The 27819-nt window shown below is 37.0% G+C and overlaps 1 protein-coding gene and 1 long non-coding RNA gene across 2 annotated transcripts in view; one reads left to right on the forward strand and one right to left on the reverse strand.

Moving 5' to 3' along the window:
• Positions 1–3290, reverse strand: part of LOC141546936 (afadin- and alpha-actinin-binding protein B-like) — a 39063-nt gene extending 35773 nt beyond the window's left edge. The window contains exons 1-7 of the mRNA XM_074275130.1: positions 3222–3290; positions 3007–3114; positions 1603–1713; positions 1310–1442; positions 788–863; positions 413–563; positions 64–160 (exon numbers count right to left, since the gene is read on the reverse strand). Of these exons, the coding sequence (XP_074131231.1) occupies positions 64–160; positions 413–563; positions 788–863; positions 1310–1442; positions 1603–1713; positions 3007–3075 (637 nt within the window). The 5' untranslated portion in view covers positions 3076–3114; positions 3222–3290. The remainder of the gene's footprint in view (positions 1–63; positions 161–412; positions 564–787; positions 864–1309; positions 1443–1602; positions 1714–3006; positions 3115–3221) is intronic.
• Positions 3291–3369: 79 nt separating this feature from the next.
• The window catches only part of LOC141547754 (uncharacterized), a 68230-nt gene continuing 43780 nt past the window's right edge, over positions 3370–27819 (forward strand). The window contains exon 1 of the long non-coding RNA XR_012483615.1: positions 3370–3479. This is a non-coding gene — a long non-coding RNA (uncharacterized LOC141547754). The remainder of the gene's footprint in view (positions 3480–27819) is intronic.

The following is a 27819-nucleotide window of genomic DNA, read 5'->3' on the forward strand; positions in this document are numbered from 1 at the left end:
ACACACACACACACACACACTCCACTCATAATTATGTGGACCTTAAAGTTAGGAAGACTCTACCATTTCCTTTCAGCCTTTCCACTTCCTTCTTGAGGGAATTCCAGTGTTCCCATATTATGTCACCATTGTCAACTGCAGCTCCTTCTCCATTATCATCCTAGGACAGTAGAAAAGGGAAGAGGGAAGGAAGTGAAGCTAGACAGAAAACAGGTAGTATCCTAGAGAATGCCAAAGGTGATATGTCTGGAAATCCAAAGCAGAATTCCTCTAGACAGGAAACCAAGGAATATCCAAGAGCAGTTATATCTTTAAAAAGACTCAAAACACATACACCCAAGAAATATCCTGATCTGAGATATCCAGAAAGCCTACCCTTCACCCTTAGCCTCCCTTCTTCAAGGATGCTCACAGAAGGGTCATTTTGGGGGAAGTTCAGAAGATTGATCATATCCCTATCCAGTTGACCTAAAAACTGTTTCATTTTTTTGTTCTCCAGGGAAATTTCTGCAACTTGTTGTTCTAGATTTGCCACCACAGTCCGGAACAGCTCTCCTTCCTTCCTACAAGATGGAAAGAAAGAAAAAAAATAAACAAAATGGAGATAGGAGGAGCAATAATCACACCTATCTTACAGGATTGTTGTGATGATCAAATGAAATGGATGTAAAGTGCTTTGTAAACCTTAAAGTATTATATAAATGTTAGTAATTATAAGAAAAAGCCACCCATTCCATCATCTTATTAAGTCAAGCCCTCTCAGAACCCATGTTTCTGTGTCTCTTACTTGTTCTCAGTCTTGTCTGCTCTCCACTGGGTCCGCTTTCCATCCATCCAGTTCAAGGTATTGAGAATGTCAATAGCTAATGTAATAAGCAAAAAGAAATCATGTGAGAGTGGCCTTTTCTGTATTTTCCTCCCCCAGATAAGTCAGCAAATGCTTACACAGATTAGGCAGGTAGAAAGCTAGCTGCAAAGCCAAAGAGATTTAGATTCATATACTGTCAGAGTGATTCTAGGTAAGTCACATAACCTCTAAATCCCTTAAGCAATTTTTTAAGATAATGAGCTGCACTGAAAATAGAGTTCCCTAAACTCTTGAAATCACACATCCAGGCCCTCCCATCCCCTGAAGATAGAGACCAAAATCCTTTCTAAAGAAAAGGAAAAGATCTCTGGCCATATCTCTAACTGTGCCCATGAGACTTGTGATAGTCCCTTTTTTTTTTTTTTTTTTTTTTTTACTGAACTCCACTTCCATCCCAGGACTTTATCTAGCCTAGTACCTATGTCTCCTTCCCTAACTTACAAGCCCTTTTGTCTCGCCGTTCTCCAAGCATCTGGACTCTCTCCTTGAGCTTCCATAGCTCTTGCTCTTTCTTCTTCAGCTGGTGATCATACAGAGTTCCCTGGGTGGTCAACAATAGTTGTAACCGCTTCACCTGGAGAGGTAAAGTCATGAAAAGCCATAACTTGAAGGAGAAGAAAAAACTATTTCATCCTTCCAGGTTCAAATAAAGGGGGAGGTCAGACTTTAGACACAAGAGCTGAAGCCTTCTCTCTCTATTTCCACTAACTTTGGATCAAATCCTGATCTAGTACCTCTTCTTGTTCCTTGTCCAGCTCATACTGCAGTCTTTGATTCTGATCCAGGAGTTCTTGCTCTCTGACCTCCACAGCAGCAATCTTGTCCTTACACATCTCCACCTGGGCCTAGAGTCAGATATACAAGTGTATATTCTCCTCTCTGCTGTAAGTGCATAGTCTCTGTCGCTAATTCTCCATAATAGATAGGACACAGCAACTTTGACTAAGCAAATAAGAGAAGAATTCCATACCCTAATCCCATACACACACACACACACACACACACACACACACACACACACACACACACTCTCTCTCACTTAAAATGGCAGGTAGTTTTTGATGTCTGAGGGAGTCTCTCCTTAAGCTCATTCCACTTTTTCTGTCTCCCACAGACATGGAAAATAGCTGCTCTCCATACCTAGAGTAATTAGGACTCAAAGAGAGTGTCCTATTATCCTCAGTTTTCTCTTTTTTGCAAATAACAGTTTTGAGCTTTTTCATATTTGCTATTCTTTTGTATAAGATTTTGAAGTGGAAAATCCCTTCAGCCATTCTATAAAAATCTAGGAAATATTATATAACATGGAGGAGGGAAAGGAGGAAGGAATAGGAGTAGTAATAATATTTATATAGTGCTTTAACATTTCCAAATATTTTATTATTTGATATTATCAAATATCAAATATTATCAAATTTTTATTATCACAGGAACCCTGAGAAGTAGGTACTATTTTCATTTCACTGATGAGGAAATAAACGCAGTCAGAGGTTAAGTGACTGATCTAGAGTCATCCAGCTGATACCTAAGAACCAGATTTGAACTTTAGTCATACTGACTATTGTATTGCCTAGATGTTTGATATCAGTCCTTATAATTCATTATGTAGAAAAAATTTTAAAACTTCCCAGGCCCCCATCTCCTCTCCTCACTTATATGGGAGAAATCTGACTACCCAATCTCAAAACATTTCTCTATTACTCTATTCCCTTCTCCCAAATTCTCAGCATGATAATTTACATAATTATCATCTACATTGATTTTCTAAGTATTTATTTTATGTTTAATTCTTGTACAAATAAATCAAAAGCATTATTTTTTCTTTTACATTGGTATAGTTACTTGTTCTTTCAAAAAACCTAATATCTACCTGTCTCTCCAACAAATTAGGGTCATAAGTAAACAGCTGGAGACCAAAAAAGTCATCTAATTCAAACCTCTCACTTTATGAATGAAGGAGAAAAATGAAGCTCAGAGATTTGCACAAGATTACACAGGCATAATGTCAGTCTGTGTTCTGGTTCTCAAAACAGTGTTCCTCAAAAGCAATCCTAGAGTTTCTTTCTCTAAACATTTTTTGTGCACACAAATCATTGTCTAGCCAATAGACTGGCCAAAGGCCCTCTGCTCATTCTCACCTGGAGCTGGCTTTGTCGACCTCTAAGGGAATCCAATTCTCCAGCCCTCTTCAACTTCTCTTTCTCCATGTAGATGTTCAATTGGTCTTTGTGGAGTTGTTGGATAATCTAGGAAAGAAGGAGGAGTCCTAGGAGGTCCCCCTTTGGCTATGGTGGGGGGGGAGGATCCAGGAATAAGAAATAGAGGAATCTTCAGTTCCAATCAAAAGACAAACCTCATAACTAGAGTGAGCCAACCCCCCCCCACCAGGACCTCGAGAAGGGTGAGGGGGTAACCAAGCAACAGAAAGAGCTCTTAGAAATGTCTTCACAATCAATCCCCTTACCTCATAAAAAAAGGTGTCATATCCTTCAGCCCTTGTTTCCAGGACAGAACATTCAAAAGATTGGGTGCTGCAGAATCTCTGGAACAATCAGGGAGAAAGGCCCAGCTATCTTTGGTGTCTACATGAGAATCCAGAAAGTAAAGAAAGGTATGGCTACAATGTCAAGGGGGTAAAGGAACAGTTTCAATTCTCATTTGGTGGGGGGAGGAGATGGCCCAGGATGTGGGGAAAGGGGAGTAACATTATAGAGAAGAAAGAAGGTCCCCAGTAGCTAAAATTTCCCTTGCCATTACCTGAGGACAAAGTTATGCATTTTGGGGGTTCCATGATGTTGGGAAGGTCAAAAGGAACAGGCCAAGTAAGAATACCAATGGAAAAGTCAAATCTCTATAAATCAAGCATAAGTCACAGGATCTAGAAACTGCTCAGGAATCTTATTATCCCTCTTAAATTCCATTCCCTCCCTCCCTAAACTCTTCAGCTCTCCCTCTCAAGCCATTCTCTAACTTCTCCTCACACAGTTGTTTAGTTCACTTTATATCCAGTTTAACTCAGTAACAAAACTTTGACTAAACTCTCTCTCAAAAATTCAGCCAATACCTGAAAGCATTATTGTCCAAACCTAGTTCATTTAAGACCCACTCACCTCTTCCATTGGCTACCTCCACAAACTTAAAGTGGTGGTTGTCCTTCATTCTCGAAGAGGACCAAAATATCAGGAAGGTGATTCCATGACATGCAAATGAATTGGTAAGAGAAAAAGTCTGGTCAACCAGCTGCTAAGTTGAAAGGTACAGGAAGCTAAAGAGAAAAAAAAGCAGTTGGCAGGGGAAGTAACAAGCAGGAAGTTTGCTCCCTTGTTGCCCTTTAACCCTCTCCTCTTCAACATGGAAAGCGAGATCTCTGGGCTCATAATTCTTTCATTTGACAGATACATTTGACAGGGGAACCCTGAAACTCTGCTGATTTTGGGGGTGGGAGAACTCTCCTTGAACTCTGAAGAAACTCTCCTCTGGGAGAAGCCCATTTCAGGGAAGCAAGATAAAGTGGCTTCATTCTGTTATCTTGGTCGGACTACTTGCACCCTCTATTGCAGTGGTCCTCAAACTTTTTAATTAGGGGGCCCTCAGACTGTTGGAGCACCTCACTCTCTGTATCCGCCGCCTCAGCCTAGTGCCGGAAGTGTGCGTTGCTAACCGGAGTTTAGGTCTAACTTCCGCTCTGATTTTTCCATAACCTGGAAGACCTCATAAATGTCCTCAGTGGGCTACATCTGGCCCACTGGCCATAGTTTGAGGACCCCTGGTCTATTGAGTCCAGGACCACTCCTATTTAGTCCAAACTTAAGTGGTCTCATTTAAATCTAGATTTGATATTTCTATTGACCTCTATTGAGTTGAAAATTGGCTCAGGACCACTCCCAGTAAGTGGTTTCATTCAATTGGAAATCTAGGCTTGAGGGCAGACAACATTGAAGAAATCTTACTCAAATGAAACTTACGTCTCAGATTTCCTTATAAAAACACACAATATTAAACTCATAATTTGCAGAGGCCCAAAAGCAGGACCATGCCAAGCCAAGGGACTTCTCCTTGGTATAACTGTCTGAGAGGACCCTTGCCCATTGAGAAGACATTCTTTTCTCAGCATTAACCCCTCTTTATCTCTCTGCCAGGATTTCTCTGCTAGATCTTTGCTTTTCTGTCAGTACCTTGCCATTGAGGAAGTCAGCCTCCTAGTAAAAGCTGACTTCTCATCTAACAATAAACTTTCTTTTTGCCTGTCTAACTTTCTGGGTGCGTGAATTCTTTCACATTGAACCTGTGCGCTGACAGGTTCCCACAGCTCTCTGACTGCCACTAACCTCATCACATTCATTCATAATAAATTTGTTAGATATCTACTACACATAAAGCACTGGTTTTGGTGCTGGAGAAGATATAAGGGAAGAAAAAAAGGAAAGGAAGGGAGGAAAGGGAGGAATGAAGGAAAGAGGGAAGGAGGGAAGGGAAGGAGAGAAGAAAAGAGAAGGAAGGGAGGGAGGAAGGGAGGTAAGAGAGATGAAAAGAAGGAAGAGAAAAGGAGGGAGTGAAGGAAGGAGGGAAGGGAGTAAAGGAGGGGGAGGAAAGGAGGAGGGAAGGGAGGAAGGAAGGAAGATGGGATGAAAGGAGGGAAGGGAAGGAAGGGAAGAAAGGAAGAAGAGAAGAAAGGTGGGAAGGGAAAGGAAGAAGGGAAGGAAGGGAAGGAAAGGAGGGAGGAAGGAATGGAAAAGGGAGGAAAGAAGAAAAGAAAGAAAGAAGGGAAGGAAGAAAAGAAAGAAGGAAGGGAAGGAAAGAAAGGAGGGAGGGAAGGAAGGAAATGAGGGAGGGAAGGATGAAGGGAGGGAGGATGGAGGGAGAGAAGGAAAGAAAGAGAAGGAAGGAGAGAGATTGAGAGGGGAGAAGGAGGGAAAGAAATCTTTGACTTCAAGAAGTTTGCAGCCTAGTCCTGAAGGATATGAGAAGTTTTTACCTAAGGTTTGTCTATTTCCTCATCACCCACTCACTCTTTTGAATTCTTTATTCTTTTTTTTTTTCTATTAACATAGAAAAGTTACTTTCTATGACAGCAATGATCTTAACAGATTGAGAAATTCTTACTGGTCTGCTCCCTCAGTTTCTTTAGTTCTTGAACTATTCTTTCCTTGGCTTCCAGGCCCCATTTTCTTTTTCTTATCCTACTTCTCTTAACCACTTTTCTTTCATTCCTTTGCTGACTCTCTTCATCTTTCCAAACATTTAATATTAATGATAAAGGAATCTACACAGATATATGTAGAGGGCAGGAACTCTGAAAAGGTATACTTAAGGCTCAGTATGATTGATTTAATCCTACAACAAGATATTAACTCAGTGGAATTGATGAGATAATTGGTTCCCTAGTGATATAAAGATTGGCTTATACTCAGTATGATGAATTGATTTAATTGTAATAGAGTATTTAAGAGGTCAGAGTCAGAACGGAAGTCAGAGTAGAGATTGAGATGTACAGAGTGCTGACTGACACTGCTGAGGCAGACTGGGAGACTGAAGGAGACAATAAAGACTTCGGACTTTATTCCTGACTATTCTTGTATTATTCTGCTGAAACCAAGGCTGGTCCAAAGGCCCTCTAGAAAGCTAGCCCAGATATTACATGATGGCCCTTGAATGTGGGGCACAAGAAGCATAAGAATTACAAGAACCACCAGAGCTATTTGTGAGAAGGATCCTTACAGAATTCTTTTGGTAATCTGCAGGAAAGGAAAGGAAGAACAGCCCTAGTAAGACTTTTTCAGTAGAGGTAATTTAATGGGCCATCAAAGGACCGAGTCAGGAGTCTGATGAGAGACTTAAATGCTTGTTCTACTATAGTCCTCTTATTTGAAAATTTGCCTTGATCAACACCTACTACAACCATCTAGAGGTATTAGTGCTGCTTGCATTCCTCAGTGTGTGGACCATGCTTTGAGGGGGGGGGGGGACGGGGAATAACAGCAAAAAAAAAAAACAAAAACAAAAACAGGGAATTGTTAAGGGACAGGGACAGGTAAATTCTCTGAGAGCCTCCACAGCTGTGGATCATAACATCTGAAGGAGGTTGCAAAGCAGCCTTTACTGATGATACAGGTGTTGTGGAATGAGATCAATTGGAGGCAAGAGGGAAGAGGAGAGAGGTCAGAGAACAGCAACTGCCTCTCAGTCTCCTTATATCATCCTTTCACAAGAGTAGATCTATTCTGCAGATCTGGGTTGAATCTCCAGCAGCCATTGTCAGGTGGCTCCAGTGTATTCCAACAGTTCCTATGTATTCCAACAGATATAGATAGAGCCTTCATTAAGCATTTGCTCTATTCTAAGAAATATAATAAGACCTGGGGATACAAATACCAATAAGCAAAATAGACTCTGTGTTCAAGAAGCTTTCATTCTAAAGAAAGAATATAATATAAAGTGGAACTAACTGGAAAGGGGCAGTTAAATGAGATGGTGGATAGAGTTCTAAGCCTGGAATCTGGAAGACTCACCTTCCCGAGTTTAAATCTGACCTCAGACATTTGCTAGCTGTGTGACCTGGGCAAGCCACTTAAATCTTGTTTCCCTCAATTTCTTTATTTCTAAAAGGAGCTGGAAAAGAAAAAGGCAAACGATTGCAGTCTCTTTACCCCCAAGTAAATACCAAAAGAGATCATAGAAAGTCAGAACTGACTGATATGACCTAACAAGAAGCTGAAAAGAGGTGAGAGGGGAAAGTGCATTGTCAAAAGAAAATATAAAAGCTCATCAGAGCCCAGTGTGATTCCAGCAGCATAGTCCAAGGCAATGTGGCTGCAGGCGAGTGGGAGTGGGGAGAGAGAAGTAAGAAGATACTAGGAAATCCTGTCACTAACCTCTTTCTCTACACTTTTTACTTTGACAAACTCATTCACTTCCAAGACTTCAACTTTCATGGAAACATAGATATTATCCAGATCTCTTTCTCAAGCCCTGATCTCCTTCTAAGGTTTCAAACTGCTTAGAGGATATCTCTGTTTCTCTGAAACCCCGAAATATTCAAAAGTAAACATTTATCCTTCCCTTCAAAAACAAACAAACAAAACAGAACAAGATTTTGGGGTTTTTTTTGTTTGTTTGTTTTTATTTTTCTATTTCTGTCAATTCACACTCAGGAATTTAAGTTTGACAACTTGTTGCTAACCTTTAACTGTTCACTCTCCTCCTTTTTTTCATATTCAATCAGTTATCAAGTCCTGTAGATTGTACCCCTGTCCTATTTCTCTGGAACCATCCTCTCCTCTCCAGTATCATGGCCTCTGTAATAAAAATTTCTTATAAGTATTTATTGCTTCTCTTTTCAAGTCTCATTAGTGATTTACAATGTCTTCCAAATGTAGTTTGAATTCCTTGGTTTGATGTTGAAGGCCTTCCACAATTTAGTACCACTCCACATTTCTACTTTATTTCATTCTACTGCCTTCCACATTTGTCCTAAAGAATCCTCATCATTTTGTCTCACTTAATAGATTTTTCCCATTTCCACACCTTTGACTCATATTGTTACCTATTACTGGATAGTCTTCCCTCATCTGCAGGCTTTAATTTATTAATTTAAATTAATTTAAATCACTAAATGAATTAAAGATAATTGAAATCAAAACTCAAATGCACTATATCCTCCAAAAAAAGCATTCCATGTTCCCCTACTTAATGATCTTTCTCCAATTAGACCTCATTTAGCATCTAGTTTATACCTCTTATATATTTATTATGTATTATGGTTATTTGTGTATCTGTCACACCCTTTCATTTGATGAATTGTGAGGTCCACATAGTCAGACACTATATGTCTTTGTTCTTCCCCCAACATTTAATACATAGTACATTATGTAACAGCTGTAAGTAAGTAGGTGTGTGTGTATGATGGATAGAGTATTGGACTTCAATACAGGAAGAACTGTGTTTGTTTGAATTCTGCCTCAGAGACATTTAGTAGTTGTGTAACACTGGGAAAATCATTTATTCTCATCTTCAATTTCCTTATCTATAAAACTGGGTTAATAGCAGTAACTGCCTCAACTTGTTGAGTATCACATTTGATTTTTTTTCCCTCTTTAGTTTGATGACTAGATGTATGGAGGTTTTACTTTCCTAAGAGATAAAACAAAGCCCTCTAGACCAAAGGCTCTTATCTTGGAGTCTATGAATTTTTAAAACATATTAATAATTATATTTCAGTTTGATTATTTTTCCTTTGTAATCCTATTTTATTTTATATATTTTAACATATTATTATGAAGAGGGGTCCTTGGTCTTCCCCAGACTGCCCAAAGGTGTAAGAAACAAAGAAGGTTAAGAATCCCTGCTCTACAAAATTACAAAACACTTGCCACAAAAATAAAGTCAGATTTAAATAATTGGAAAGACATTCAGTGCTCTTGGATAGGCCGAGAAAATATAATTAAGATGACAATACTTCCTAAACTAATCTATTTATTTAGTGCTATACCAATCAGACTCCCAAGAAACTATTTTAATGACCTAGAAAAAATAACAGAATTCATATGGAACAACAAAAGGTCGAGAATTTCAAGGGAAGTAATGAAAAAAAAAATTAAATGAAGGTGGTCTAGCTGTACCTGATCTAGAACTATATTATAAAGCAACAGTCACCAAAACCATTTGGTATTGACTAAGAAATAGACTAGTTGATCAGTGGAATAGATTAGGTTCACAGGGCAAGATAGAGAATAAAAATAGCAATCTAGTGTTTGACAAACCCAAAGATCCCAAATTTTAGGATAAGAATTCATTATTTGACAAAAACTGCTGGGAAAACTGGAAATTAGTATGGCAGAAACTAGGCATGGACTCACATTTAACACCACATACTAAGATTAGATCAAAATGGGTCCAAGATTTAGGCATAAAGAACGAAATCATAAATAAATTGGAGGAACATGGGATGGTTTACCTCTCAGACTTGTGGAGGAGGAAGGAGTTTGTGTCCAAGGGAGAACTAGAGACCATTATTTATCACAAAATAGAACATTTTGATTACACCAAATTAAAAAGTTTCTGCACAAACAAAACTAATGCAAACAAGATTAGAAGGGAAGTAACAATTTGGGAAAACATTTTTACAGTTAAAGGTTCTGATAAAGGCCTCCTCTCCAAAATATACAAAGAATTGACTTTAATTTATAAGAAATCAAGCCATTCTCCAATTGATAAATGGTCAAAGGATATGAACAATTTCAGATGATGACATTAAAATTATTTCCACTCATATGAAAGAGTGTTCCAAATCACTATTGATCAGAGAAATGTAAATTAAGACAACTCTGAGATACCACTACACACCTGTCAGATTGGCTAAGATGACAGGAACAAATAACGATGAATGTGGGAGGGGCTGTGGGAAAACTGGGACACTGATGCATTGTTGGTGGAGTTGTGAAAGTATCCAACCATTCTGGAGAGCAATCTGGAATTATGCCCAAAAAGTTATCAAAATGTGCATACCCTTTGACCCAGCAGTGCTACTACTGGGCTTATATCCCAAAGAAATACTAAGAAGGGAAAGGGACCTGAATGTGCCAAAACGTTTGTGGCAGCCCTTTTCATAGTGGCTAGAAACTTGAAAATGAATGGATGTCCATCAACTGGAGAATGGTTGGGTAAATTATGGTATATGAAGGTTATGGAATATTATTGTTCTGTAAGAAATGACCAACAGGAGGAATACAGAGAGGCTTGGAGAGAGTTACATCAACTGATGCTGAGTGAAATGAACAGAACCAGAAGATTGCTGTACACTTCAAATGTATGAAGATATATTCTGATGGAAGTGGATATCTTCAACATAGAGAAGAGCTAATCCAATTCCAATTGATCAGTGACGGACAGAATCAGCTACATCTAGAAAAGAAACACTGGGAAATGAGTGTAAACTGAGAGCATTGGTTTTTTTTTTTTGTTTGTTTGTTTGTTTGTTTTGTTTTTCTTCCCAGATATTTACCTTCCGAATACAATATTTCCTTTGCAACAACATGCATATATATTTATATATATATGTACATATATATATATATATATATATATATATATATATATGTATGTATGTATGTATTGTACTTAGGATATACTATAAGATATTTAATATGTATGGGAATGCCTGCCATCTAGGGGAGGGAGTGGAGGGAAGGAGGGGAAAGTTTCGGAACAGAAGGGAGAACAAGGGATAATGTTGTAAAAAAAATATATATATATATGTGTGTGTGTGTGTGTGTGTGTGTGTGTGTGTGTGTGTGTGTGTGTGTGTGTATACCTATGCATATGTACTGTCAAAGAAAATGTTATAATTATAAAAATTAATTTTAAAAATTAAAAAAAAAGAATCCCTGCTCTAGGCACTGTGCTAAAAGAAACATGATCTAAAAGTTCACTGTTCTTCTATTAAGAGAGATCATTGCATCTCAGCTCAGGACTCCAGCTGCATTCAGATCTTAAAGTAGTAGGTACACCATTCAAAACCTTTCAGTCAATATAGCCACAATGGGCAACAACCAACAACAGTTTCAGGCCACATAGAACAAAATCAAGCAGAGAGAACATCCCACAAGAGAGCAGCATAAGGCCCAGGTCTTGGGGAATCAATACAAAGACTTCACTGGAAGACCTTTTTGGCTGACCCTGTAAAATTGGAAATGTTTCCCTTCTATGTGTAGTCTGGCTACACATTTCCTTTATTTCTTTATGCATGTTTCCTATATGTCCCTATTGTTACTGATGATATATTGATAGGATATTTTTAGGAAGTTGTACCCTAGGTTTATTGGGGAGAGGGATTATTGCTACTTTTCCTTTTATGCTATTTTATTACTTGATTGCTTTGAATTAAATGTGTCTTCCTTCTTACTATCTTATGGTAATAATAATTATATTTATATAGCACTAAGTGTTTTAAAATTATTAACTCATTTGATCCTCATAACAACCATAGGAAGTAGGTGCTATTATTATCCCAATTTTACAGATGAAAAAAAAAGTAGCATGTCTAAGCACAAATTTGAACTCAGGTCTTCCTGACTCCCTGACTTAGCACTCTATAGAGCATGCCACCTAGTTTCCTCAACAACAAAATAATAGCAAAAGTGAATACATTTTGGGGGCTCATGAGCTTTTCTTCAACCTGAGACTCCCTTCTCGGAGGGACCTATTATACAAACTCAGGTAATACCCCCATTTGGTACATAACATTGATTATAAGCATCCTGAATAACCATATATGGAGCTAAGGGAAGAGTATTATTTTCAGGCATGACATGTTTTAAGGACATTAGTAAGATGTAAGAGAATATCAAAGGAAAAGAATAAGCTGAAGAACCTTGAGTCCATGAAGGACATGGAAATGGTTATCCTGGAGAAGACTCAAGGAGGATATGTCTTCAAGTATATGAATGGCTATCAAGTAGACTAGGGATCAGAGTCATTTTGTTTGGCCCCAAGTTCCTATATGTCAAGAGCAGATCAGGAAAGGTGGAAAGAGCTCAATTTAGACTGGATACCAGGAAAAATAACTAAAAACTTCTTAAAATTTAAAAGTTGCCCCAAAATAGGATGAGCTTATTAAAGAGATGCTTGGTGTTCCATATTTAAAGGTCTTCAAGCAAAGAATTTTATAACCTATTTTGCATATAGGCTGAACTAGAGTCAATGACGTCCCTTACAACTTTCACATACCATGAGCTGCATAAGATATGATGGAATTCTTCAAGAGGACAGATTGTTAGGCTGCTGGTTGAAAAGACTACATGTAGAATACCTGGGTTTTCTCTTTAGCTTATTTTCTTTGTAGGTCTTTGTAGGAGTTGAACAGGAGAAATCAATATTGTAATTTAGCCTGGGACCAAAGGTTACCGAATCTTCAGGGTATTTTAAGAAGCAATCGAACATATACAACCTATTGAATAGTTGAAGGATGCTTTCAGACATTGTTGTTTAGCCTTTGAATCAGAGCTTAGGTCAGGCAAATGATGTTTTGCATTGCAAAGGAATGAGAGAAAAGTCATACAACTTAGCATTTCTATGCTAGGATATACCAAGCAGCTTTTGAAAAAAGGGACAAGATGGGAAGAAGCTAGAGGGCCAGGATTACTTCCTTTCTGCACATATAAGAAAATAAGAATCAATTCATTTTATAACAGGAAATTCAAAAAGGAGAAAATAACCTAACCTTGCTGTAATGTTCAGGCTAGCTTTCTGGAAGTCGTCTGGACAGGCCTTGGTCTCAGCAAGTTTCCCTCAGGATGGACAGGAAATAGAGTCCAAAGTCTTTATTGTCTCCTTTGTCTGGCCTAGTCTGACAGTCTGACCCAGTCTCTCCAGCAGTCTTCCAGTCTACCAGTCTGCCTTCAGTCTTGATCTTAGTGGAAGAGTGAAGGAGGCAAGGAAGCCACTAGGAGGATGGTCAAAAATGGAATGTCTCATTTCCATTCCTTTCAGCCCTTAAATACCTCAGTGTGATTACATCATTACAGCACACTATGTATGTGTGAACTAGAGAACCATTACATTACCATACAAAGTACTAAGTATATGTGAACTAGAGAACCATTATCTCATCAATCACACTGACTAAACATCTTTGTGTTTCCTTGTGTTTCCTTGTTTCAAGTAAAATTTTACAGAGTTCTGGTCCTCTACACCTTGCAAGCCTACAAATTCATCAAGCAAATTACTGACAAATGTATAAATTATCATAGACATCAAACAAAAGTAATTCATGCTAATGCCCCACAAAGCTGCCTCTCTGGAGCTGAGCAGTACCAATACTCCATCCCTTGCTATAAACTAGGTATTGATCTCCTTTCAGTTCATGTGTTCTAGTGCAGCCATTTATTTACAAGAGAAAATGGTTTATTTTGTTCTTTTGTCAAGTAAAACATTCTCAAATAAGGGATAGTTATGTGTTGCTAGAATTGTATTTGTTGAATACCAGTAGTTAGGCATAAAAGAGAATACACTTTTTGGCAATAGTCTTGACTAAGGTAGTGAAAGAATAGCTAAATAATGTAGTATATAGAACATTGGATATGGAGTCAGGAAGATCCGAGTTCAAATTAAGCCTCACACATTTTATACTTGTGTGATGATGGGCTTAACCCAGTTTGCCTCAGTTCCTCAATTATAAAATGAACTAAAGAAGAAAATAGCAAATCATTCTTAACACCTTTGCCAAGAAAAACCCAAAAGGGGTCAGGAAGAATTGGACATGACTAAAAACAGTTAAACAATCAATAATATTTGAAGGGAAAAGCTTTATTTAAAAAGAACACTAGTTCTAGAATCCTAGGTTCAAATCCTGCCTTGATATCTCCAGCATTTGCCACCTAAGTGACAATGGGCAAGTTATTTCATATCCCTACTTTGGGCCTCAGTTTTCTCATGTACAAAGTGAGAAAATTGAACTATATGAGTTTCTAGATTTCTTTCCTAGATTTATGAACACCATCATTCTCTCGCTATTCTCTCAGAAAAGTCTATGAATATCATTGCACTCATGAAGACCATTCATTTCTATCAGTGCCCTTCTAAAGCATTACCTGCCTAGGAGTCTTAGCACTCATTTATATTGACCACATTTGGGGGCAGGGACCATATAGGGAGGTGGGTATGGAAATAGCCTTCACAAGAAGATATGTCAGAATGGAGACTCTAATCCTCTAGAGGATGACACAATGGATTCCAAGAGTAAGCAGCTACAAATAAGTAGATAGATAAAAGTCTTTCAGATTAGCTCACTGTGCTTTTAGACTCCCTCTTAACTGCAGAGGATGAAAAAAATTCTATTTTTCAATGTCCTCCTTCTAAGTTCCGAATAAGATTGAAATCCAAAGGAAACACCAAAAGGCTTAGTTGAAAGGTAGAATGAAATAGGACAAATGTCCTTTAATAAATCATGTGACTGGCCACTGACCTTTGCAGCCCCTGTTATCCTTGAATTATAATGATATGTCCAGACATACCACATCCCAAGAAGAGGTCTCTGATCCTATCAGGGACACAATCTGTTTGTATTAGGTCAGAGTCAGGCAGCCTGACTTAGTTTGAATTTAATAAGGGCAGCATGATGTTCACCTTTCTTTAACTGCCCAAGGAGCAGAGTCACAGATAAAGTGAGAAATAGGCTAGTTTTATGTCTGGTGCTTTTCTGTTCCCAAATCTCAGATCCTTAGAAGAAAATGCAGAAATACATAGAGGAGAGCTGGTCAAATAAAGCATTGTAACTACTTGACCTGAACATGGTATAATGGAAAGAAAAACATGGTCAGCATGGTCTGAGTTTAGTTATAGCCCCATCATAGTGAGCTGGATGACATCAATTGAGTCACTTAAACCTTACAGTTGGTAAGTTGTTTCAGTCATGTCCAACTCTCTATGACCCTATTTGGGGTTTTCTTGTTAAAGATAATGAAGTGGTTTGTCATTTTCTTCTCCAGATTATTTTACAGATGAGGAACTGAGATAAACAAGGTTAAGTGACTTACTCAGAGTCACTAAAGACTTAGTTTAAGTTTAAGTTTACTTCTTAAACTTTTCTAGATGAGAAAACAAGTAGCATGCACTACTCAGATGTTCTTGAACCTCACTAAAGCCTTAGTTTTCTCATCTAGAAATTGAGGATCTATAATAACAAAAATTCAAAATACAATCTTGTAATAGTAGTTCACATTTCACACAAAGCAATACAGTTTTTTCCATAGTGACAAGGAATTCAAAAGTGAATACATGTCCACCAATTAGAAAATAGCTAAATAAGTTATGGTATATGAATGGAATGGAATATTATTCTAAAAGAAATGATGAATAGGCTAATTACAGAAAAGTCTGATAAAAACTTATATGAACTGATGCTAAATGAGATAAGTAGAACATCATTATGCATTATACATAGAAACAGCAATACAGTGATCCAAGATAATTCCAACAGACTTGAGATGGAAAATACAATCTGCATTCAGAAAGAGAACTATGGAGACTAAATGAGAATTGAAGCATAGTGTCTTCAACTTTTTGTTAGTTTACTTTTTCTTTCTCATGGTTCCCCCCCCCCCTTTTGGTCAGATCTTTCTTGCACAACAAATATGAAAATAGGTTTAGAAAGATTGTACATCAAACAATACTAATGCAAACAAGATTAGAAGGGAAATAACAAATTGGGAAAATATTTTTACAGTTAAACCTTCTGATAAAGGCCTCATTTCCAAAATATATCGAGAACTGATCCTAATTTATAAGAAATCAAACCATTCTCCAATTGATAAATGGTCAAAGGATATGAACAGACAATTCTCAGATGATGAAATTGAAACTATATCCACTCATATGAAAGAGTGTTCCAAATCACTACTGATCAGAGAAATGCAAATTAAGACAACTCTGAGATACCACTACACACCTGTCAGATTGGCTAAGATGACAGGAACAAATAATGATGAATGTTGGAGGGGATGTGGGAAAACTGGACACTGATACATTGTTGGTGGAGTTGTGAAAGAATCCAGCCATTCTGGAGAGCAATTTGGAACTATGCCCCAAAAGGTATCAAAATGTGCATACCCTTTGACCCAGCAGTGCTACTACTGGGCTTATATCCCAAAGAAATACTAAAGAAGGGAAAGGGACCTGTATGTGCCAAAATGTTTGTGGCAGCCCTTTTCATAGTGGCTAGAAACTGGAAAATGAATAGATGTCCATCAATTGGAGAATGGTTGGATAAATTATGGTATATGAATGTTATGGAATATTATTGTTCTGTAAGAAATGACCAGCAGAATGAATTCAGAAAGGCTTGGAGAGACTTACATCAACTGATGCTGACTGAAATGAGCAGAACCAGAAGATCACTGTACACTTCAACAACAATACTGTATGAGGATGTATTCTGATGGAAGTGGATATCTTCAACATAAAGAAGATCCAACTCACTTCCAGTTGATCAATGATGGACAGAAACAACTACACCCAGAGAAGGATCACTGGGAAGTGATTGTAAATTGTTAGCACTACTGTCTATCTACCCAGGTTACTTATACCTTCGGAATCCAATACTTAACGTGCAACAAGAAAATTGGATTTACAGACATATATTATACCTAGGTTATACTGTAACACATGTGAAATGTATGGGATTGCCTGTCATCTAGGGGAGGGAGTGGAGGTAGGGAGGGGAAAATTTGGAAAAATGAATACAAGGGATAATGTTATATAAAAAAAAATTACTCATGCATATATACTGTCAAAAATTTTATAATTATAAAATTAATAATAAAAAAGAAAGATTGTACATATTCAACCTATATTGAATTGCTTGCTATTTTGGAGAGGGGGGAAGTAGAAGAAGGAGTGAGAAAAAATTTGAAACACAAAATCTTAGAGAAATGAATGTTCAAAACTATCTTTACATGTATTTGGGAAAAAAAATAAAATACTATTGAGAAAAAAAAAATGTAGGTATGTCCCCTCCTCATTCTATTCAGTGAGTTCTAGTCACTCCCTAATATCTCTAGAATCAAATGTGAGCTCCTTCTTTAGGTATTTAAAACTCTGCTCCTTGCTACTTTTCCAAATCACCTTTTCTTTTCCTTCCATTGATGACCTAGAAGCACTGGCTTATTTGCATTTCCTTAAACACAATACTCCCATTTTTCATTTCAGTGCCTTGTTACATAACTGCTCCCCATTCCCTCACCTCTGTTTCTTAGTATCCCTGACTTCAAGTCTCAGCTGAAATCTCATGTTCCTTTGGAGGCCCATTCACAGTCAGAACCTCCATCTCCTAATACCTTCTCTTGGATTACCTTCCATTTATTCTTATATGTACCTAGTTATTTACATATTCCACTACATGTGGGCTTCTTGTGGACAAATTATTTTTACCTTTTATCCCCAGAATTTTGCACAGTGCCTGACATAAATTAAGTACTTAATAGTTACTTAAGAAGAATAAAAAGATAGTTGAAATCTAAATAGTAGTAGATTTGATCTTTGACAAGAGAGCTCTCTTCAAAAGTTATCTTTTTTTAACTGCTTACAGCCACAAGCACACTGAAAGTATAGAAGGGGGTTAGTACTCAATAAAGCAAAAATGGAATATTTATAGTTTTCCATATAGTTTTTTCATATTTTCCATATACATTAAAAGCAATGATCTATCATAACAGAAATATGCCTGTTAGTTCCAGAAACTACTCTGATTTTCATTAAATAATTTATCCAGTCAATACTACTGTATATAAACCATCTAGGAATCTAAGAATCAATCAACAAGCATTAAGTTCCTATTAAGTATCAGATATTATGCTAACCACTAGGGAAATCGATAAAAGTGAAAGAATCTTGCCCTCAAAGAATTTGTATTCTAATAGAAAATAAAATTTACACACCTATACACATGTTTTACATGTGTGTATATTGCTTTTGTGTTTACTATATAAGCAATATGCATACATATAATTTATATATAAATAAATTTATAAATATATGTATACATATACATATCTAAGTTATAATATACATATATAATATAATCACATTTGCTATATATATGTGTATATATATACATATATATATATATATAAACATAAATAAGTTGTTGCTTATCCTTATTTTCAAGGAGAACCAGTGATATCACAGGGTAATGTCTTGACTTGTAAGTGAATTGAATTTAAAAGAGGAAAAGCTGCACAAAGTCATCACATATACTCTCTTTCAGAGTCATTAAAGTCCAATGTTAAAGCAAAAGTCTTAGGAAGACAATGGCCCAAGCTGTAGTAGATAATCTTGGTGTCTTCGATACTTGAGTAAGTTATAAGTGCTTCATTGGGCCTGCTTCCACTGCCTTCAAGGCTGTAGGAAGAAATTGTTTACATCTACTAATTTCCCTGGGGAAGTCTTTACATGCTTGGAGTAGACACCCCTTAATTCACTGATGGCTTTGAGGCCTGCTGCTTACCTTTAACCTACTTAGTTCCAACTTGGGTGTGGCTGCTGTACATGTTACAATTACTTGCAGACACATGTGAGAGGTGACTGCCAAAAGTGGATGAACAGCCCTAAGCAAACCTTCACACTAGAAGTGTTAGTCCTCCCTCTTTCTTTTATCAATAAATAATTCATTGAGCACTTACTATAAAAGTGCCAGGAATTCTGTTCTATTCTGGAAATATAAAGGCATATGTGAAACAATTTTGCTCTCATGAAATGTGCATTCTAGCCAAGGAAAGTAACAGGTATTACACACACACACACACACACACACACACACACACACACACACACACACATGCATATACAAGAACTATACAAGGTAGATAGGAAGAGACATTGAAGGAATTAAGAAAATAAAAAATAGGAGGTGGTGATTAAACTGAGTTTGGAAGAAAACTTGGGATTCTAAGACTCTGTGCCTGGATGTCCCTCTCTGTTTCTGTCTGTCGCCTTTTGCCTCTGTCTGTCTTAAGAGTCATTTCAAAGAAGTACCGTGTTTCCCCGATAATAAGACCTATCCTGAAAATAAGACACCCACATACTCTTTAATATTCCGCTAAAATAAGCCCTCCCCCGAAAATAAGCCCTATCGAACTTACTATGAAAACGGTCATCATGGTGATCCCCTGCGCTATATGCTGCGTAGCGGTACCTTCAGTAAGCAGCGCCGCCCTCCCCTCGCGGGTGAAACGCACGTCGCGCTCCGAGCTGCATCCAATCAGAGCTGCAGCAGTGAGCGCGTCATCCTCTTCTTCCCTGGTGATTTGCTTGCTGGCGCTACTGAGAGCAGCGCCGCGGAGTAGAGCTGAGACAGGACCATCTAAAAACTCGGTAAGTTCAGTAAGCGATGGAGAATAAAATAAGCACTCAGGGGGCATGATGGAGGCTAAAAGGGGCATGATGGAGGCTAAAATGGGCATGATGGAGGATAAAAGGGGCATGATGGAGGCTAAAATGGGCATGATGGAGGATAAAAGGGGCATGATGGAGGATAAAATAAGCCCTCCCCTGAAAATAAGCCCTCTGGTGTTTTTTAGTCCCAAAAAAATAATAAGACAGTGTCTTATTATCGGGGAAACACGGTAGTTAGATAGATTGAGTGTTGGGCCTGAAGTGAGGAAGACCCCTGGCTTCAGACAATTACTGGCTGTGTAGCAGTAGGCTAATCACTTGATTTTTCCAAGGTTCAGTTTGCTTATCTATAAAAAGAGCATAATAATAGCATCTATTTCACATGGTTGGTATAAGGATCAAATGAGATAATATATGTAAATTGCTTTTTTTAAATCTTAAAACTACATAAACAATAGCTGCTATTATTTTTCTAAGACAGGGAAAGAAGAGTGTGTAGATGGTATAAAAAAAGAAGCAGGAAATACTGGAGTCCTTTTCTTGATATATGACCACATAGGTGAGGAAAGATAGAGAATAAAGGCCCAAGGTCCAAGGAAGATTTCATTTTCCTTATGAAGGTTGAGATGTGCTATTCTTCAGAGGCAATGTGATCACTCAACTTGTAGACATGAAGCCTTGGATTAATATCTTATCATGAGTAAGTACTAACTATAAGGTCTTTTAACCTCTTAATCTTGCTGAGTCCTCTTCATTTCCTCATCTATAATAAGAAAGTAAGATATAAATCAGAAAGAGGAAGAAAGGGAAAACAATAATAATAATAATAGAATTCAGATAGCATTTTAAGGTTTGCAAAATATTTTTAAAACTTCTAGGACAACCCAACCCTAGGAAGTGGGTACTATTACTTTTACTGATGAGAAAACTAACAAATAGGTTAAGTGACTTGCACAGGGTCACACAGCTAGTAATTATCTGAGACTGAATTTGAATCAGTGTCTTCCTGACTCCAATGTGTCACCTAAATGATGCCTAAGGTACCTTCAAATTCTAAATCTATGATCCTAGGATTGTATGACTAAATCATAGAATAGTGATAGTACATAATATATGCATTGGTAATCATTTTAGAGGTAGTGAAGGTACACTCTCAGCAAAAGACTTTTTTGTGTGTCCCAGAGAATCGGTACCTTAGGGAAGAGATGATGGAAATGAGCCAGAAGAATGAATTACGCACATTTGAATTAATGCTGCTTCTGGCAAGCTGGAAATTATGAGACCATCATTTATAAGAGAGTCCATAATTGCTAAAGGAATTTACTCTGTTAATTATCAAGGAACAGATTCAATATATATATATTTTTTAAATCAGTGGCAGCCTTAGCAAGATCCTCTCAAATCAATTATTGGTTATTCTCTGTGGATGATTGAGGAATGATATTAGCTTAATTAGTTGTGTTTTTTTTTCCATTTAAGAAATTCACATGATTCCCATTCCAGCCCACCCATACATATCATCCAGAATGTCTGTGGTTCTATTTTAGAGTTTATTGCATTCCAAAGGCAGATTTTGTGGTATAGCTTTAATAATGATTAATGCAGAACATAATTCCAAAGGCTTATTTGAGAATATCTTGTATTTGCATATAATGCTTCCAACTATGATCATATTTGGTCTTTAATGTTGGAATGGGTGGAGGCAAAAATTTGTCAAAACTAATGACTCATTTGGCTGGGTATATAAGAAGCTTGCATATTTGGGTGAGAAACTTGAATCTGGCTTGAATCTGGAAAAACACAACAATCTAGTAGCTGCCCTTGGATATTTATTTTCTATCCTCAATTTCCTTCTATGAAACATTTCTGGCTTTAGTTGTAGTGATTAGAAAAGGAAAAAAAAACACAAAGCAAAGCATATTTTCTCCCTTTGTATATTTGCAGGACATAGTCTTCGCCATTTGCTAATCAGATTATTTTCTCATTTTACAGATGCACTAAGTATGAAAAATGGATAGGGGCATGAGATATTGGCATTTGTGCTAAATTCTTACACCTAAAATGCTTTGTTCTTTGGCTTCTCCATTGGTCTTTCAATTGCCCACCTTGACATTTTTTTTTCTATTTCCTGATGATGGAATGGAGTCTAGCAAAAGACATGTCACTAGTAGTAATCTGGTATGTAAGTGGACCTGAGTGAGAAGCAAACTGTTACCTTATAAAATTTGGAGGTTAAGCCAAAGATAACAATTACTGGGGCTGTCTTATATAAACATGTTGAACAAAAGTACCAGGTTATTTACTGATGTACACAATTAGCACAGTTTCCAAGTCATTCTGACTCAATTCTACTGGCTGATGTAAGAATAAGTATTATATATGTTGAATAAAAAGTCCAAGAGACAGAGGTTCTGGGTAAATAATAATCAATTGAGTAATTTGTCTAATAAATAATAAATTGATAGTGGTCTGTCTCTGTAACCAAAGATAAAATCATAGAGATTAGCAAATGCTTAAATATCTTCAGAAAAGTGTGTGTCCTGAGAGGCAGAGATCAGATTTTATTGGTGAAACATTAATGAGTGGTTATATATATTAATGATGAGGTGGGAAAAAAAATTCCAGTTCTTCTCACTAAAGAAGATATTTGATCATGAGACTCAGCCACCTCCAACAAGGTGGTCAAATGAATCCATCTCTCCCAGATCCCTCTAATTGAACAATGGGATATGGAGGATGGGGCTATCAAAATTGGGGGCCTAATGGTTGTAGAACTGGAATTCATCTAGATTACATACTCTTTATATTCAATCAAAAGTAAACTCTCTTAGTTGTCTGGAATCCTGCCCAAGATTAAGAAGTGTGTTCCCAGAGGATTAAGCCAATCTCATCAGACTCTGACATATAAGGATTGGTCCCTGAATGAGGACATAGAAACGAACAGAAAAAAAAACCAATCCTAATTTAATAATTTGTTAATAGAAAAATGATTTCTCTCAGTAGAGAAACGTAGAAAAGTATTGATTGAATTTCAAATTTATATAGTTCTGGCATTTTCATTGACTAGCTATGGAACTTTGGACAAGTAATTTCACCAGCTTTTGAGTCCCAATTTGCTCAAATACAGAGATGATATTCATCACTCCTGTCTCATATAGTTGTTATGAAAACCAACTGAAATAATATATTAGGATGACACCTGGTTTCATACCCTGCCTCCATTATGAACTATCTAGGTGGCCATGGACAAGTCATTTAATTTCTCTGATCCATTTCACCTTATCTATAAAAATAGTATAATTCCTGATGCAACAAATGTCCATTGGACATTTGAATTCAGCAATTTGAATGTTTCCTCCAAACATGTAAATTATAACTATAATTCCTGCCTCTCTTGTCCGGCCCTAAAGTGGGTTCCCCCCATATGTCTTGGAAACCTTTTTTATTTTACTTAAAGGCATCTAGATGACTGAGGTAATCCCTGTCCTATCTATGTGGAGAAGGTAGAAGATGAACATCAGAGAACTCCTCCTAGATTCTTTTTTTAAGAAATATATTCAGGAGGTTTAACTCCTTTTATACCTCCAAGATGAAAGACTTCATCATATCCCCTGCCTCCCTACACTGAGTATCCCACTTTTTAGCTTCATTTTTTGTTTTGTTTATCCGATTACATTGTGAGCTCCTTGGGAACCGGGATTATCTTTTTTTTAAAATAGATTTTTATATACAAAACATATACATGAGTAATTTTTCAACACTGATTCTTGCAAAACCTTCTGTTTCAACTTTTCCCGAGGGGTGGAGCCAAGATATCAGAGAAGCCACATGCTAATTTCTAAACTTTCCCTTACCCTGACTACCAACTATTTAATTCAGCCTCAAAAATAGCACTTGACTGGTAAATCCATGAAGATTAGAAGCACAACAGTTTACCAGCCAAAGAGAATCTGGAATTTTGACAGAAAAGGTCTGTCCTGAGAGGTGGGGAAAAAGAAAGGCCCAGAAAGTGATAGACTAAAGGCTAGCATATTGTGCAAATTGGGCTGGAAAGGCCTCTGGGGTTAGAAAAGCTACAGAGACAGACAACTCTGCCATAGGCTGATTGCTCTACTCTGCTTGCAAAACAGCAGATCAGCAAAGAAATAAAGCCACTTAAAAAAAAACTAGAAACTGTCTATAGCTTACTCCAAACCAGAAATGACTCAGCTGTACAGCCACATTCTGCTATATGGGGCTTTTCCTTGGGACAGTTAAGAATCTGCAAGGTAGGGGAGCACAGCCCAAGGCAGCCTCTAATCTGCACAGTGTGGGGCTCGGCCTGAGGCAGTGGAACATCCACAACAGTGAAACTTCCACAGCAATGACTGTGCTTCCCAGGGCAGAGACACTTCCAGGCTGTGTACCAGGGCTATTAACTCTTCAGGTGCTAATATCCACAGCCCCAGGAGGGGCTTTTGGGTTGTGACACTTTGACTATTCAGCCTCTAGCCTCAGGACAGTCACTAGGCCACATAGCAGGGGTTCTTCACTGGGAACTTCCACAGCCCAGCCTGTGCTAACCAGCTCTGAATCACTTCCAGTGGGGGAGCAGAAGGGGGAAATTCTCTCAGAGCACCCCCAGACCTTTGCAACCCGTTCACAAGACAGCTACATCCATATACCTATCCCTGTTCTGCAGAGGAAGTTGGTAACCTCCTTACCCTGAAGGCAGACCTAATAGATTTTTTTAAAAAATGAGTAAAAAATAAAGAGAATAATTGATAGCTTCCAAACAGAAAGAGGGCAGGTTTGCAACCCCAAAGAGACTAATAGCAGACAGTCTCTAGATAATATTCTGAAGGGGAATGTTACCTGGCCCCCATCACATAACTCTCCTAGAAAGACTACTAAAAATCTCAAAAGAGAGAAGAAAAATGGGGAAAGGAAAGAGAAGCTATGCAAGAGAGTAACAACATTCTGAAATTTGAATTGGAAAAGATAAAGAATTCAAAGGAAATGCAGGGAAACAAAATTTGTGAATTGGAAAAGGTTAAAAAATCATAGGAAAGTAGGATCTGTGAATTGGAAATAAAGAAACCCCAAGAAAGTAGGATTTGTGAATTGGAAAAAGAAAATAACTCACTAAAAAAGTGAAATGGGAAAAAATTACATAGAGCAAAATAATTCATTTAAAAACTCAATTAGACATATGCAAAAAGAAGTAAAAAAAGCAAATGAAGAAAATAACTCATTAAAAATCAGGACTGAACAAATAGAAATGAATGATTCATTGAGACACCAAGAATCAGTCAAGCAAAACCAAAAAAATGAAAAACTGGAGAAAAACATCAAATATTTATTTGGATAATGAACAGACCTAGGAATTAGATGTAGGAGAGATAATCTGAGGATTATTGGAGCCTAGATTCTATTTTACAGGAAATCATCAAAAAGAACTACCCAGAAGTAATAGAACCAGAAGGTAAAATAGCCATTGAAAGAATTCATTGAAAACTTTCTGAAAAAGACCCTAAAACAAAACCAAACAAAACAAAAACTTCAGGGAATATAGTCAGAACTATCAGACTAAGGAAAAAAATATTGCAAGCAGCCAGGAAAAAACAATTCAAATACTGAGGTGCCACAATAAGGGTGACTCAAGATCTGGCTGCATCCACATTAAAGGATTGAAGGACCTGGAATCTGATGTTCGAAAGGCAAAAGAACTTGGAATGCAGCCAAGAATAAACTCCCCAGGTGAGTTTAGCATTTTCTTCAATGGAAGAAGATGGACATTTAATGAAACAGATGAATTCCATTTGTTTCTAAGGAAAAAAGCAGATCTAAACAAAAAAATTGATCTCCAACCACTGGACTCAAGAGAAGCAGAAAAAGATAAAAGGAACTCTTGAGAACTGTATTTCTGTTGTGCATATACAGAAAATCAACATGTGTACTTTGATTTTACTGATATAACATAAAAAGGGGAAGTAGAAATGGAAAGGGGATAGTGTCAGAAAATGGGAAAAGGGGAGATAAAAAGAGGGAAACTACATCCCAGGAAGAGGCAAAGAAAACCTATCATATCTGAGGGAAGTTAGAGAGGGGGAGAAACATTGTGTGAATCTTACTCTCATCAGATTTGGCTCAAAGAGAAAATAATTGACATATTTGTTTTTCAGAGAATTCTCTCGCACCTCATTAAAAGGGGGGGAGAGAAAAAGGGAAAAAGAAAAGAGTAAAAAGGGGAAGGGATTTAAAAGGAGGGAGTGAGGGATATTAAAAAGGGAGGGTTGAGTGACACAAATGGGGCCCATAAGTTTAATGCTGAGAAAGGAGTTTAGGGGGGCAAGGAAAAAAAAGCATGATTTGGGGATAATATGATGGCAGGAAATATAGAAGTGGTCATTTTAACTGTAAATGTGAATGGGATGAACTCTCCCATTAAGTGGAGGCAGATTAGCAGACTGGATTACAAGTCAGAACCTTACAATATGTTGTTTGCAGGAAACACATTTAAAGCAGGGAGATACATACAGAATAAAGGTAAAAGGCTGGAGCAGAATCTATTATGCTTCAAGTGAAGTCAAAAAAGCAGGGGTAGCCATCTTTATCTCAGACCAAGCAAAAGCAAAAATTGATCTAATTAAAAGAGATAAGGAAGGAAACTATATCTTGCTAAAGGGTAGCATAGACATTGAAGCCATATCAATACTAAACATACATGGACCAAATGGTATAGCATCTAACTTCCTAAAGGAGAAGTTAAGAGAGTTACAAGAAGAAATAGACAGCAAAACTATAATAGTGGGAGATCTCAACCTTGCACTCTCAAAATTAGAAAAATCAAACCACAAAACAAATAAGAAAGAAATTAAAGAGGTAAATAGAACATTAGAAAAATTAGATATGATAGATCTTTGGAGAAAACTGAATGGTGATAGAAAGGAGTATATTTTTTTCTCAGCAGTTCATGGAACCTATAAAAAATTGACCATATATTGGGACATAAAGATCTCAAAATTAAATGCAGGAAGGCAGAAATAGTAAATGCTTTCTTCTCAGATCACAATGCAATTAAAACTACATTCAACAAGAAGTTAGGGGTAAATAGACCAAAAAGTAATTGGAACTAAATAATCTCATCTTAAAGAATGATTGGGTGAACCAGCAAATTATAGAAACAATAATTTCACCTAAGATAATGACAATGATGAGACATCATACCAAAATTTGTGGGATGCAGGTAAAGCAGTAATTAGGGGAAATTTTATATCTTTAGATGCTTACTTGAATAAAATAGAGAAAGAGAAGATCAATGAATTGGGCCTGCAACTTACAAAGCTAGAAAAAGACCAAATTAAAACCCCCAACCAAATACTAAACTTGAAATTCCCAAATTAAAAGGAGAAATCAATAATATTGAAAGTTAAAAAAAAAAAAAACTATTGAATTAATAAATAAAACTAAGAGTTGGTTTTATGAAAGAGCCAATAAAAAAGATTAACCTTTGGTAAATCTGATCAGAAATAGGAAAGAGGAAAATCAAATTGTTAGTCTTAAAAATGAAAAGGGGGAACTTTCCACCAATGAAGAGGAAATTACAGTAATAATAAGGAGTTACTTTGCCCAACTTTATGCCAATAAGTTTGATAACCTAAGTGAAATGGATGACTACCTCCAAAAATATAGGCTTCCCAGATTAACAGAGGAGGAGATAAATTGTTTAAATAGTCCCATTTCAGAAAAAGAAATAGAACAACCTATTAATCAACTCCCTAAGAAAAAATCCCCAGGACCAGATGGATTTACATGAGAATTCTACCAAATATTTAAAGAACAATTAGCCCCAATGTTATATAAACTATTTGAAAAAAATTGGGAATGAAGGAGTTCTATCAAACTCCTTTTATGACACAGACATGGTACTGATACCTAAACCAGGCAGGTTGAAAACTGAGAAAGAAAACTATAGACCAATCTCCTTAATGAATATTGATGCTAAAATCTTAAATAAGATATTAGCAAAAAGACTACAGAAAATCATCCCCAGAATAATACATAATAATCAAGTAGAATTTATA

Source organism: Sminthopsis crassicaudata, chromosome 6, assembly GCF_048593235.1.
Source record: "Sminthopsis crassicaudata isolate SCR6 chromosome 6, ASM4859323v1, whole genome shotgun sequence".
NCBI classification, from domain to species: domain Eukaryota; kingdom Metazoa; phylum Chordata; class Mammalia; order Dasyuromorphia; family Dasyuridae; genus Sminthopsis; species Sminthopsis crassicaudata.